Source organism: Lampris incognitus, chromosome 17 (genome assembly GCF_029633865.1).
Source record: "Lampris incognitus isolate fLamInc1 chromosome 17, fLamInc1.hap2, whole genome shotgun sequence".
Taxonomy (NCBI): domain Eukaryota; kingdom Metazoa; phylum Chordata; class Actinopteri; order Lampriformes; family Lampridae; genus Lampris; species Lampris incognitus.
In genome coordinates this window covers 10,236,536-10,249,873 of record NC_079227.1, presented here as the reverse complement: position 1 = coordinate 10,249,873, position 13,338 = coordinate 10,236,536, and the positions used below count along the sequence as shown (strand labels likewise).

The 13,338-nt window shown below is 45.5% G+C and overlaps 1 protein-coding gene across 2 annotated transcripts in view; it reads left to right on the top strand.

Annotated features, from left to right (window-relative positions):
• Positions 1-13,338, top strand: part of capn15 (calpain 15) — a 97,683-nt gene that overhangs the window by 58,105 nt on the left and 26,240 nt on the right. For both annotated transcript variants that reach the window (XM_056297721.1, XM_056297720.1), the window contains exons 4-6: positions 8,976-9,159; positions 12,196-12,419; positions 12,876-13,001. In XM_056297721.1, the coding sequence (XP_056153696.1) occupies positions 8,976-9,159; positions 12,196-12,419; positions 12,876-13,001 (534 nt within the window). The remainder of the gene's footprint in view (positions 1-8,975; positions 9,160-12,195; positions 12,420-12,875; positions 13,002-13,338) is intronic.

Genomic DNA, 13,338 nt, shown 5'->3' with positions numbered 1-13,338 from the left:
AGTGAGGAGTTTCGCCAGGAGGATGTAGCGCGTGGGAGGATCACGCTACCCCCCCCCCTCCCCGAACAGGAGCCCTGACCGACCAGAGGAGGCGCTAGTGCAGTTACCAGGACACATACCCACATCCGGCTTCCCACCCACAAACACAGCCAATTGTGTCTGTAGGGATGCCCGACCAAGCCGGAGGTAACATAGGGATTCGAACCGGGGATCCCCATGTTGGTAGGCAGCGGAATAGACTGCTACTCTACCCGGGCACCCCTAAATGCTTAGTTTTGTAGCTTATTAGGTGCTTTGTTGTACTTTTCACCACCGCCAGTGGTAGGAATGATTATTAAATTATTGTGACTCACATTTAGGGGAGGAGAGCTTGGGAGCAATACAGCGGGCTGGGGAGACGGTCTCAGTGTTGTAGACCAAGCTGTCAATCAGATAGTCTATGCTATGAGAAATTCCCTGGCAAAACATATTAATTCAACTAGTTGACTCCACATCCGCACTAGATTTAGACCTAACAGGCTCTCTAATCACCCGCAACCTGCTCCCTAGTGTCCGAGCCCAGACGATGGGTCGTAGATACTACGAGTCACTTTGGCTTTATCAGCCCCCTTCTCTCTGAAACGAGACGACAATGAAGTCAGCTCATCTTTTTAAATCAGTAATGAGGAAATGGCGATTATTAGAGTGTCTGGTGATGGAGGCGTTTTCATCAGATCGATACCTTTTCCATCTTTCAAACGATGTCACAGACAAATATATTTTAAAATGAATGCTGGTGATTCTGTGCATGGTGTCAGTTCTGTATCTGGCATTGGTATTGTCGAATCTGTGTGTGTGTGTGTGTGTGCATGTGTGTGTTGTTTGTATTTTAGGACAAAGTCAAATCTCCCCCGTTGCAAAAGGCAACCTCTCATCCCTCTCTTCCTCTTCCAGAGGTTTGCTTAACAATGTAAAGAATGAAATGGATAATGGCGTCCATGTGGTTTGTTGTCATACCAACTGCAGATACACACTGCAGTGTAAAGCCAGGGGCGAGAGAGAGAGAGACTGTGTGAGGGAAACAGCCGTGAAAAAGGAAGTGGGGTCATGCAAGGTGACAGAGGTAGCAAAGAAGTGGAAAGAATGTATGGACAAAGGAAAGATGTAGAATAAGAGAGAAAGAGAGAGAGAGATGAAGGTGTAGTACAGATAGTACAACTGACAGGGGGATTGTTCATAGGAATGTAGGTATGGACATCCCCTTTATCTCACTGCCCTTGTTCTGTTCTGTCCTTGGGTGAGTCTTAAGTGTGTGTGCGTGAATGATGTGTTGTGGGAGCTGCCATACACCATCCCACACACTTACACAAAACACAATCAGTCGAAGTTATTTGGACACAATTTTCATTTCATCCCTCACACACAATGCATCTCATTCACACACTCTCTCTCTCTCTCACTTACTCACACTCTCGCTTTCTCTCTCACTCACTCTCACTCACTCACTCTCTCTCTTTCACACACACACACACACACACACTTATCCAATCCATAGTTTATCAAAAATAACCCTTCCTAGAGACCCGGTTGTTGCCGGTAACAGGATGCAACCCAAATTCCTCTTCTGGCTGAACCTCTTTTACACACACACACACACACACAAATACATAAATGACACACACATTACACACACATAACAGACTGCACACATTAAGCACGCAGTCTTTGATTCATGTTACATACACAATAAATACACACATTGCACATATGGCCTAAATAACAAGCAAACAGTGCAGTGCTGACCACCCAGCCAATGACGCTAGATGCTGGCTGGTGTACGAGCCAATCACCCGCGTCCTTGGGCGCGGTGGGGACGCGGGCCGTCGGCGGCGTCTCGTTACGCTGCGGCTAATTGGATTTCGATTTGATTCTTTTTTATCCAATTGGTCTTTCGTCTCTGGTCTGAATGGCGCTGAGTGTCCCCACTCCCCCACCACTGGAGCAGATGGGTCATGGCTCTATTAATAAGTGTCGCCGTGCCCGTGAAATGAAGAAAGAAAAAGGTTTCATTTATCTGGAGAAGTCTTGGACTAAAAATAGCTTCTGAGCGGAGGCGTGTGTGAAAGGTTCGACTCGTCAAAGTCTCACACATGTCAGCGGTTTTTACTTTTCCTTGAAGGATTCTAGAGATGGGAAACGTCTGAACTCAGTCTCCAGCGGATATATCTGTTCAAATCTGTGTCTTTATTGCTCTGCAGATAATTTCTACTTCGCAACCTGAACACGTTCACATCTGTTTGTGGAGATATTACCGTCATGGGAGCGTCCTGTTTTCTCTGTGTCCCCCCACCTGTCAGCTGGCTCCTGTGTTCTGTCGTGATTGGCTGATAAAACCATGTGATGTTGACTGGGGTAACTGGAGCTGTAGTCTCACAGGGAAATTTGTCTTGACCTCTGCAGCTGGAAAATTTCGATTTTTAGTTTCCACAAACTTAAAGGGGGCAGTTATATTTGTTTAGGGTGTGAGTTTGGTGTTTCGTGGCGAAGAACCAGTTCAATGATGGTGTCCTATAAGATGAGATGAAAGGAGAAAGCTGGGTTGGACAAGACAGATTCTTCAGCTCGTGAATGATTAACAGACTCTGTTGGCAGTCTTTTCAGATGTCTGTGGTGTGTTTACTGAAATGCGTCATGTGATGTCCAGGCACATCATGACCTCTACAACCTCCATTTTCTCTCTATGCTGGCTTGGATGTGGGTCGGTTGGTGAACATGTTGAGATAGAGGAAGTTGGCGGCACGGTGGTTAGCATGATCGCCTCACAGCAAGAAGGTCCTGGGTTCGAGCCCTGGGGTAGTCCAACCTTGGGGGGGTCGTCCCGGGTCGTCCTCTGTGTGGAGTTTGCATGTTCTCCCCAAGGCTGCGTGGGTTTCCTCTGGGGGCTCCGGTTTCCTCCCACAGTCCAAAGACATGTAAGTCAGGTTAATTGGCCGTACTAAAATTGTCCCTAGGAATGAATGGGTGTGTGTGTGTATGTGTGGGCCCTGTGATGGCCTGGCAGCCTGTCCAGGGTGTCTCCCCACCTGCCGCCCAGTGTCTGCTGGAAATAGGCTCCAGCATTCCCGCAACCCTGAGAGCAGGATAAGCGGTTAGGATAATGGACGGAATGGATGGATGGTAGAGGAAGTTATCATCACACCAGTCAGTAAGGTCAGGTATGGACTTGAGTCACTGTCACGGGACTTTGGTTTCTCAGGTCAGGGATAATATTAATCCTTATTGATCCTGTGGGCCCAGGGACCACAGCCTTGTGGAGCTGCACCCGAGGAGGTGACACCAAGGGCAGTCAAATAGGACACGAAAGCAGGGCAGGCTAAGCTAACTGCTAACCCATGCAGACCGACAGTTCCGATGACACCGAGGGCGGTCTGGCGGCGGCCTCACCTGGTGTTAACTATGGTGCTTTTGATGTCGTCGTGTGGAGTGCGGGGATGTGTGTCAGGGGTGTCTGGCTGGGAGAGCTGGTGCTGGATCGGCTGGGAGAGCTTGATCTGCTTCGTCCGGTGGGCCCAGGGACCACGAACCCTGCCTGGAGCTGTGCCCGAGGAGGAAACGCCGAGGGCAGTCTGACAGGACGTGGGGCAGGCTAAGCTAACTGCTAACCCATGCAGACCAGCAGTTCTGACAGTCATCCTGGCTGGCGTTCGTTCCCTTGGACAGTGTTTTTTTTTAAATTTTTTTTATTTAGTTTGGATATATGTGTTCTTGTAGTTCTTGTAGTTTTTGGATGTGTTTGTGTTGCACTGCTGTGGGCTGGGGGAAATGGCATTTCGTTTCATTTCATGTACACAAGCACATGAAATGAAACGACAAATTAAGTGTTCCTGATTCCTAAATGTGATCGATAACGGTCATCTTAAAATTGGGCAGTACATTTGGCAATTGCATTTCAGCCACAATGATGACGGCCTAATTAATTTCAGAATGACCTCTGTTGATTTGTAGGAAGTGCAGCAAAAAGAGGAGAAATATGTTCTTTTTATTTATCTGTTTTTTTACTGTTGTCATAGTGAGTCTTGTTTAAAGCAGAGGCCATTAAAGACAAAGAATTAAATGCTGACCATCTGCCTCCCCCCCTGTAAAAACCACAGAGCAGTGACAGGGTGAGCAATTCAACTGAGACAAATGTTTTTCCGACTCTGTCTGCTGCCTGGTAAAACTTATTGTTGGTGCTGATGTGGATGCTTTATTTAAAAAAAAAATTTTTTTTGCAGTTGTTGCATGTGTAACTTTTGTTGATTTGAAATCTAGATCCCACCATGAAATTTCACCTGTGGGTGGGAAACAAATGCAAAAAGTAGAGATAAAAGGTTATTTACCTTTAGAGGGCATTTCTTTGCCTCCTACTCATCTTAAATGCTTTGAATTAAACTGAAAGAAGTGAACAGCAAATAAACTGTATTGCACCGCTCACTCAGTGCTTCAGGTTTGTTCCAGAAAATCTGCATCAGCTAAGCAGCCGAGGCTTGCAATATGTAAAGTTGTGCTGTTATAGACACTTTCTCTTCAATTTTGAAGTGGAAATAAGACGCTGTCTCAGAAAATTGGCATACCGTGCTACAGGCAAAAACAGAGGAGAAAGTAGTTTAATGCAGTTGTCTTCATCTCAGTTCTCAGTCCCACCACTGGCCAAAGGAGTATTTGGAAGCAGGAAAAGAGTCAGAACTGATGGTAATGAATTGCACTTGGGACATTAGCTAATAGAGACTGGCCATCTGACCTTCCTATGTGACATCATATATTTAATCTATGTGAAACTATGATCCTTTATCCAGAGGTAAAATATATTTGCACCTGACCATGCAGCCGGAGAAGAGGATTGCATTGGCCATTTGATACCTGGCAGCAGATCATAATCATATTTTCTATGTTAAATTTTAATATTAGTATCATTTTTCAACCACTTGTTAGCTTCCCGCCACTCATATACTTGTAATGAATGTGTGCATCAGCATACATTTGTTTCTGCATACATAGATGTTGAAAAATGTGGCTAGACAAATACAATTAAAATACATTGAGTTACTTGATGATGATGATAATAATAATAATACACTTTATATAGCATCTTTAAAAACAGAGTTTACAAAGAGCTTTGACAGACACAGCAAAATCAGAATACTCAAAAAGCAGTAATCAACAGAAAACCAAACAGTAGGGCCAAACAAAAGCAAGACAAAATTAAGGTAAACTCAAGATAACGTTAAAACAAGACAAAAGATGCAAAAACACAGTAGAGAGAAAACAAAGATGTTAAGGGATAAAGATGCTAAAACCGATAAAAGTAGTAAAAAAAAAACAAATGTAAATATAAATAAATACAATTAAAAGCAATAAAAAGGTGACATCACATAAAATAAAAATGGGTTTTAAGAAGTGATTTAAAAGATAAAAATGGGTTTTAAGAAGTGATTTAAAAGAAGTCACTAATTCTGCAAGTCGTATCTCCTTAGGCAGGTCGTTCCAAAGCCAAGGGGCCCTGGCAGCAAAAGCACAGTCACCTTTAGATTTAAGCCTTGACTTTGGAACGGCTAGAAGGGCCGTACCTGAGGATCTAGGACTGCGACTGGCTCATATTAGGTCAACATTTCTAATACTTAGCTTGGGGCCAGGCCCAGATATGCTTAAAAGTGATCAGTAAAATCTTAAAATCAATTCCAAAAAGAACAGGGAGCCAATGAAGAGAGGCCACAATTGAGATGATGTGATGTCATCTGTTAAAACCAGTAGGAAGCCTAGCTGCTGCGTTCTGAACCAGTTGCAGGCGAGAGTGACACATTTTTTATATCTGTGGTTCAAAGCTTAAATCTGAGTCAAATAATACTCCCAAATTTCTGGCAACAGGCTTCACATTAGATAAGGGACCAAGGCCACTCTCACTGAGACTAAAAGGGTTTGGGGGACAACGGTGTGATTTCTGGTTTTGAGTTATTGAGTTGAAGATAATTTTGTGCCATCCAACAGTTGACATCACTGAGACAGTCTAGAACAGCAGCAAGGTAGATCTGTGTGTCGTCTGAATAGCACATCTGCATAGCAATGTAAAGAGACATTGTGACAGTGGATGATTTGGCCAAGTGGAAGCATGTAGAGAAAAAATAGAATTGGACCTAAAATTGAACCTTGCGGTACACAGGTAATGCGAAATGTAGCAGATGAGTAATTACCTATGATGACTGAGTAGGTTCTTTCTGAAACATAAGACTGAAACCAACTAAGTGCAGTGTCGTTGATGCCAACCCAGGTTTTAAGATGGTCAGTTAAAATGGTATGATCTAATGTGTCAAAAGCTACTTTGAGGTCTAAAAGTAAAATTGCCCCCCCGCCTGTCAGCTATTGAAAAGAGGTCATTGATTTCCTTGAGGAGGGCGGTTTCTGTGCTGTGTAAAGCTCTAAAACCTGACTGAAACTTGTAAAAGATGTTATTGTGAAACATAAAAGCTAAAAGTTGGGTTTAAACCACTTTTTCTAAAATTTTTGATAAAAGTGGAGGAAATGTCTTGATGCATGTTCAATAATCCAGGTAAGACAATCAAAGAAGGCTGAATCAGTACATCTGGATACTGCGTTTATTGACAAGCTTCTTATTCTTTTATAAAAGTGGAAGTTTAGAAATTGGCCTAAAATTGTTAAGAACAGAAGGATCAAGGTTAGGTTTCTTTAAAAGAGATTGGACCACAGCATGTTTAAAAATAGATGTAAAAATGCCTGTTGCTAAGGAGCTATTAATAATCAATAAAGTACTGGGCCCAACTGTGTCAACATCCTCTTTAAGAAATGTAGTGGGAATAATATCAAGACTGCACATGGTTGATGTCATATGGGATATGATTTCAGATAAAAAGGTCAACGATACAGGTTCCAAATTGCTAAGATAACTATGAATGTCCCTACTGTTATGTAAAAATACTCTGGGGGGGGGGGGGTTGTTGCTTTATATCCTTGACCCTATTTATGAAACAATTTAAAAACCTCCACACATCTCTTGTGAGGCATTGGTAAAATGAAAGGGGGAGGGGGTGATGATTAAGTCTATTACCTTGAATAAAATTCTGGGGTTAGAGTGATTTGCTAAAATTTGAGAAGATGGATGCTCTTACTTCTTTAACTGCCTTGTGATAATTCTTCATTGTGTCTTTCCAGATGTCATAAAATACATGTAAACCTGATTTTTTACATTTGCATTCCTTTTTCCTACAGACTCTCATTTATTCCTGTGTGGATTCATTTAGCCGTGATCTTATTGTCTTTGTAGAGGGCGACAGTGTCCAGGGCAGTCTGACAAGTGTGAATAAAAAGGAAGACCAGTGCGTCGGTGTTAAAATGTGGGTTAAAGGCAGCTAAAGAAGCAGCAGTAAAAAGCTCAGAAAACATGCGAGCAGACACAGACTTAAAAACATGGCAGCGGACAGGGTACTGTGATCAATAGGTAGTTGGGATAAAGCCATACTGAATAAAACTGCTTTGTGATCAGACACACGGATATCTTTAGTCTCCAAGTTGTCAGGGCTGAGACCAGTGTACAGAACATAGTCAAGGGTTTGGCCTCTCAAGTGTGTGGGTTCTTTTATTGCCCGAGTGAGGTTCCAAACTGTCCACAAAATCGATGACCAAAGTCTGAGAAGGGCAGCAGACATGTATGTTAAGATCGCCTAAAATAAGAATTTTGTCATACTTTGATATGAAATGGGATGATAACTCTCAGAATGGGGTTACAGTGCAACCCAGGCCACCTCCAGAGGTGGTTTGACCAATCAGATCACAAAGCATCAGTGCTTTTTAGGGGCATTTACACCTTTAATGTGGATAACCCATCTGTTTACAATTTGATCACCCGGGATGTCAAGGTCATACTAGTCATAAAGGGGGGGAAATGACTGTCAGTCAATGACTGTCAGTTATCTGTCTATCTCTCTTTCTACCCTCAGTATCTCTTTCTACAATTTTAAATGAGCTGTAGGTTGTTTACGTGACTGTCGCGGCATGTTTTGGGTTGAGCTTGCGTAAGCCCCTCTGAGCCAAGGTGTCTCCCGAGACGCTTATGCGGGGAAGTGACATTTCATGATGATCCTGCATTTCGATTAACTAATTCCACCAGCAGTCTAATTGGGGAAGATGAGTTAGTTTCCCTCTGCTGAGGGCTAAATTGGCGGTAATGGACCGCTAACCAGAAGGCAGGGAAGCTTGACTCATCTGACACTATTGATTTTCAACAAGCACGAATTATGCAAATGAGTGCTTGAGCAGGAAAAAAACCCGTTTCATAACTGCCTAAGTAAGCCTTCTTAGCTGGACAGTTGAATTATACATTTATGGACTGCTCGCCTGTCTGTCTGTCAGCCTTCCTCTCTGTCTTGTTTCTTTCCGCTTGTTTATTCATTAGGCTGATAAAGTCTGTCAGTCTAACTGCCTACCGAGTCTTTCTCACACACATGCCTGTTTCTCTGTCTGTTTTGATTTGGACGTCCACTCATTTGTCTCTTGGCCCAGTGGTATTTCTTCAATTCACCTGTCCATCAGTCTGTCCATCTGCATGCTAAGCACTTTGTTTTCCATCCATCTGTCTGCATGCTAGTGTCAGTTCCATCCATCCATCCACACACCCTGAACAGCTGCCTATTAATCTGTCTTTTCATCCCTCTGTCTTTGCTGATTCACAGGCACGGGCTCTGCTCCTGGTTTCTGCACTCCCATCATCCATCCATCCATTCTTGCCGATCATCTCATGTGCTCGACTGACTCTTCTCTCTCTCTCTCTCTCCCTCCCTCCCCTCCTCATCCATCTCTCTCCTCCACTACACCCCTCGCCTCTTCTTTAATCAAACCTCTCCTCACCCCCCCATCCCTGTCCCTCTTTCCTCCACCCAACTCTTTCCTCTCTTCGCGGCCTCCCCTTAAATTCTTCTCTTCTCCTTTTCCTCCTCCACCCTCCCTAGGTTCCTGAGTGCTCTGGCGGTCTTGGCGGAGCGTCCAGAGCTGGTGGAGCGGGTGATGATCACACGGACCATCTGCCCAGAGGGAGCCTACCAGGTCAGGCTGTGTAAGGACGGCACCTGGACCACGGTGCTGGTGGACGACATGCTGCCATGCGACGACTACGGCTACCTGCTCTTCTCCCAGGTGGGGCGTAAAATGAGGAAGTCATACATAAAGATGATACCGTGGCTTAAACGTTTTCTGGCACCGTGCCGTAACTGCAGCCTACATGAGTTTTAGGTTCATAATTTTGAATAAAGTTTTAATAAAGAGCGTCCGGGTGGCATGACGGTCTTTTCCATTGCCTACCAACACAGGGATCGCCGGTTCAAATCCCCATGCTACCTTGGTCGGGCGTCCCTACAGACACAATTAGCTGTGTCTGCGGGTAGGAAGCCGGATGTGGGTATGTGTCCTGGTCGCTGCACTAGCGCCTCCTCTGGTTGGTCGGGGCACCTGTTTGGGGGGGAGGGTGAACTGGGGGGAATAGCGTGATCCTCCCACACGCTACAGCCCCCTGGCAAAACTCCTCACTGTCAGGTGAAAAGAAGCAGCTGGCGTCTCCACATGTATGAGAGGAGGTATGTGGTAGTCTGCAGCCCTCCCCGGATCAGCAGAGGGGGTTGAGCAGAGACCGAGACAGCTCAGAAGAGTGGGGTAATTGGCCGGATACAATTTGGGAGAAAATGATAAAGTTTTAATAAAGTGGCAACAACCACCCGACATATTTCATTTTTTGGACAAGTTTTCACCAATCACGGTCAGTTGTGTAATGCGATATCTCACAAGTGATATTTGGGGTGGGTACTGTAGTCTGTTATCCAGTTGGCAGTCTATGTTCTGTGAGTTTCCTTGTAGCATTCTTTGTGCACACGATTCAAAGTGTCTGCATAGAAAGAATGGAATCTGAAGTTGTGTAAGCTGGTGAGGACACAGAGCGCCACAGAGCGTGGTGAAGAGTAAATGGCGACAGGATCGCCAGGTCGAATCCCCGTGTTCCCTCCGGCTTAGTCGGGCGTCGCTACAGACACAGTTGGCCGTGTCTGCTGATGGGAAGTCAGATGTGGGTATTTGTCCTGGTCGCTGCACTAGCGCCTCCTCTGGTCGGTCGAGCCCCCCCCCCCCCCCAGATCCGGGGTGGAGCAGCGACTAGGACGGCTCAAAAAAAGCAGGGTAATTGGCCAGATACAATTGGGGAGAAAAAGGGGGAAAATTGAAGGGGAAAAAAAAAAGAGTAAATGGCGGTGGGCTTTGGTTGGATGAAAAGAAGGGACAGACAAAATGTAGGGCACTTGGTGTCAAACTAAAAGAGCTTGGTACAGGTTTTTGCACCATGTGTTCAAAGACATTAAGGCATGAGCAGAAAGGAGAAAAGGTGCTGTTTCGGCATAATGCTGACCCACTTCAGGCCTTTTAATTTTTGCTGTTGCGCTCGCTAAACATTCATTTTAGCATGTCTCCAATTTCATTACATTTCATAGCAGTGAAGAAGAAAGAAAGCACCACAAAGTTCATTGTTTACAAGTGTAACTTGTAATTTTTTTTCCTTCTCCCGAATTGTACCTGGCCAATCACCCTGCTCTCCGAGCCGTCCCGGTCGCTGCTCCACCCCCTCTGCCGATCCGGGGAGTGCTGCAGACTACCACATGCCTCCTCTGATACATTTGGAGTCGCCAGTCGCTTCTTTTCACCTAACAGTGAGGAGTTTCACCAGGGGGACGTAGCGCGTGGTGGGGATCACGCTGTTTCCCCTCCCCCCGAACAGGCGCCCCGACTGAGCAGAGGAGGCGCTAGTGCAGCGACCAGGACACATACCCACATCCGGCTGCCCACCCGCAGACATGGTCATTGTGTCTGTAGGGACGCCTGACCAAGCTGGAGGTAACACGGGGATTCGAACCGGCGATCCCCGTGTTTGTAGGCAGCGGAATAGACTGCCACACTACCCGGACACCTGACCTAACCAAATCTGACATTTTTATTGTTCACACACACACACACAAAAAAAAGAGCAGTTCTGACTCTTCAAAATGTAATTGATTTTTTTCTAGTAAAGTACATTAAAAAAAAAACCTTCATGCCTATACTTTGGCTTTCATAGAACATAAAGCCTATCAAACATTTTGTATCAGAATTCAACATAAATTAAATGCAAGAAAGGGAAAAGGGTTTGGGGACAGCTATGCTGCTTTTAATGCATAGCTAAAAAAAAGCTTTGCAGATCGCTGTCTCTGTGTGCAAACCGGAGCATTCCTGTGCATGCAATAACTGCTGCCCTTGACTTGACTTGACCTTAGGGGCAGCACGGTGGTGCAGTGGTTAGTGCGATTGGGGTAGCCCAACCTTGGGGGTCGTCCCGGGTCGTCCTCTGTGTGGAGTTTGCGTGATCTCCCCATGTCTGCGTGGGTTTCCTGTGGGTGCTCTGGTTTCCTCCCACAGTCCAAAGACATGTAGGTCAGGTGAATTGGCCGTACTAAATTGTCCCTAGATGTGAATTGTGTTGGCCCTGTGTTGGACTGGCGGCCTGTCCAGGGTGGCTCCCCGCCTGCCGCCCAATGATTGCTGGGATAGGCTCCAGCATCCCATGACCCCAGTTGGGATAAGCGGCTTGGATAATGGATGTTAAAGTACTCATCCAGCCACTGAGCCGTCAAACTAAGCATACTCACTGGACTAATGTCAGAAGTCCATATATTTGTGGTACAACTTATGTCGCTTACGTTGGTGTCGGTCAGACTGTGAATGTGTGTGGTGACCACACTAAACAGGGCAGGTGGGGATACGTCTGCAAAGTAGCGGCGGCTTAGGAGGGTGTACCAGGGTTCCAAATGCGCCATGAGCTGGCGAAATTATTGACTATGGAAAAAGGCTGGTCGTCAAGTTCCCCAAATTTCATGATTTTGTCATCAATTGCTTTAGCCTTAGGTTTGTCTCTAGTAAACTTCCTGCAGTTTTCACATGCCTGTTGAATAGGTACTACCGCGCTCGCTTTGGCAATGGCTGCTACGTATTCCTTCAATATGTCTTTATTGTGATGGTGAAATTTCAGGTGACTTATACGATTTTTGGTATTACAATGTCAACTCATTGTGAATGCAAAACAAGTGGGCTTCCATGTCTGACTCCGTCACCCCTTCTCCCACTGATCACGTCCTCCTTTTTGTGTCTTTCAATGACCAGGCCCAGAGGAAGCAGCTGTGGGTGGCATTGATAGAGAAAGCCCTGGCCAAGCTCCATGGCTCCTACTTCGCCCTGCAGGCGGGGCGCGCCATCGAGGGCCTGGCCACGCTGACAGGAGCCCCCTGCGACTCGCTGATGCTCCAGGTCAGCTCCACCAATCCCAGGGAGGAGCCCATTGACACCGATCTCATCTGGGCCAAGATGCTCAGCTCCAAGGAGGCTGGGTGAGTGGCAGACCCCCTGGCGGTTATGAAGGCAGGGTTTATTCCGCTGTGGTTTCACTATGACATAGTTTGGCGTAAAGAGTCACAAAGTCCTGACCATATATTAATTTGAACGTAGAGTGATACTTTGATGGACAATTTCTGGGGAGAGAATACAATAAAAGAGTGAAGGAAGGATTTTTTATTTTAATTTTATAGCCAAATCTGTGCTCTTCCCATCTTTATTTCCCAATGTGTGCCATCAAATCCCCGTTGTGTGTAACATCCGTTGTAAGTACATTATATTTTAATGTTTGAGCACAATTCATGGAGATCTTAAGTTACTATTCATTTGTAATGGGATGCTGGCCATGTGGAAAATTAACGAGCAGTTAATTTTTTTTAAATTCTTGTACAGATCATCGTTATCAGCATAGTTCATCAACATGTAAATCATGCCACATTTGTCCGTTTTAGGTTCCTGATGGGAGCGTCGTGCGGAGGGGGCAACATGAAGGTGGATGATGTGGTTTACGAATCTCTGGGACTCCGCCCCCGACACGCCTACTCCATCCTGGATGTCCGGGACGTGCAGGGTTACAGGTAAAACTCGTTACAGGAAACGGGAAACATGGAAGGTGGATGACATAGCGGACGAACAAAGTCAAGTAAATCTGTGTGCAACACATTTTGTCTGTATGGCTGGCACCTGGGGACACTCAAGGTCATCTTACAACAAGCAGATAAATACAGTCTGATCTTCGAGGAGTAGGGGATGCTGAACAAGCGGGTCAGGAGAACTTTCCAGAAACCTGCTTGTATCTGTATTACAGATGTGTGGAGGTAGAGTGTTGTAAAGTCAAGGTGTGACGCCGCCAACGGCTGGCATCCCCCATTGTGGAGCCACTGATGTGAATAGAGGAATAGAGGAGAGGAGTCC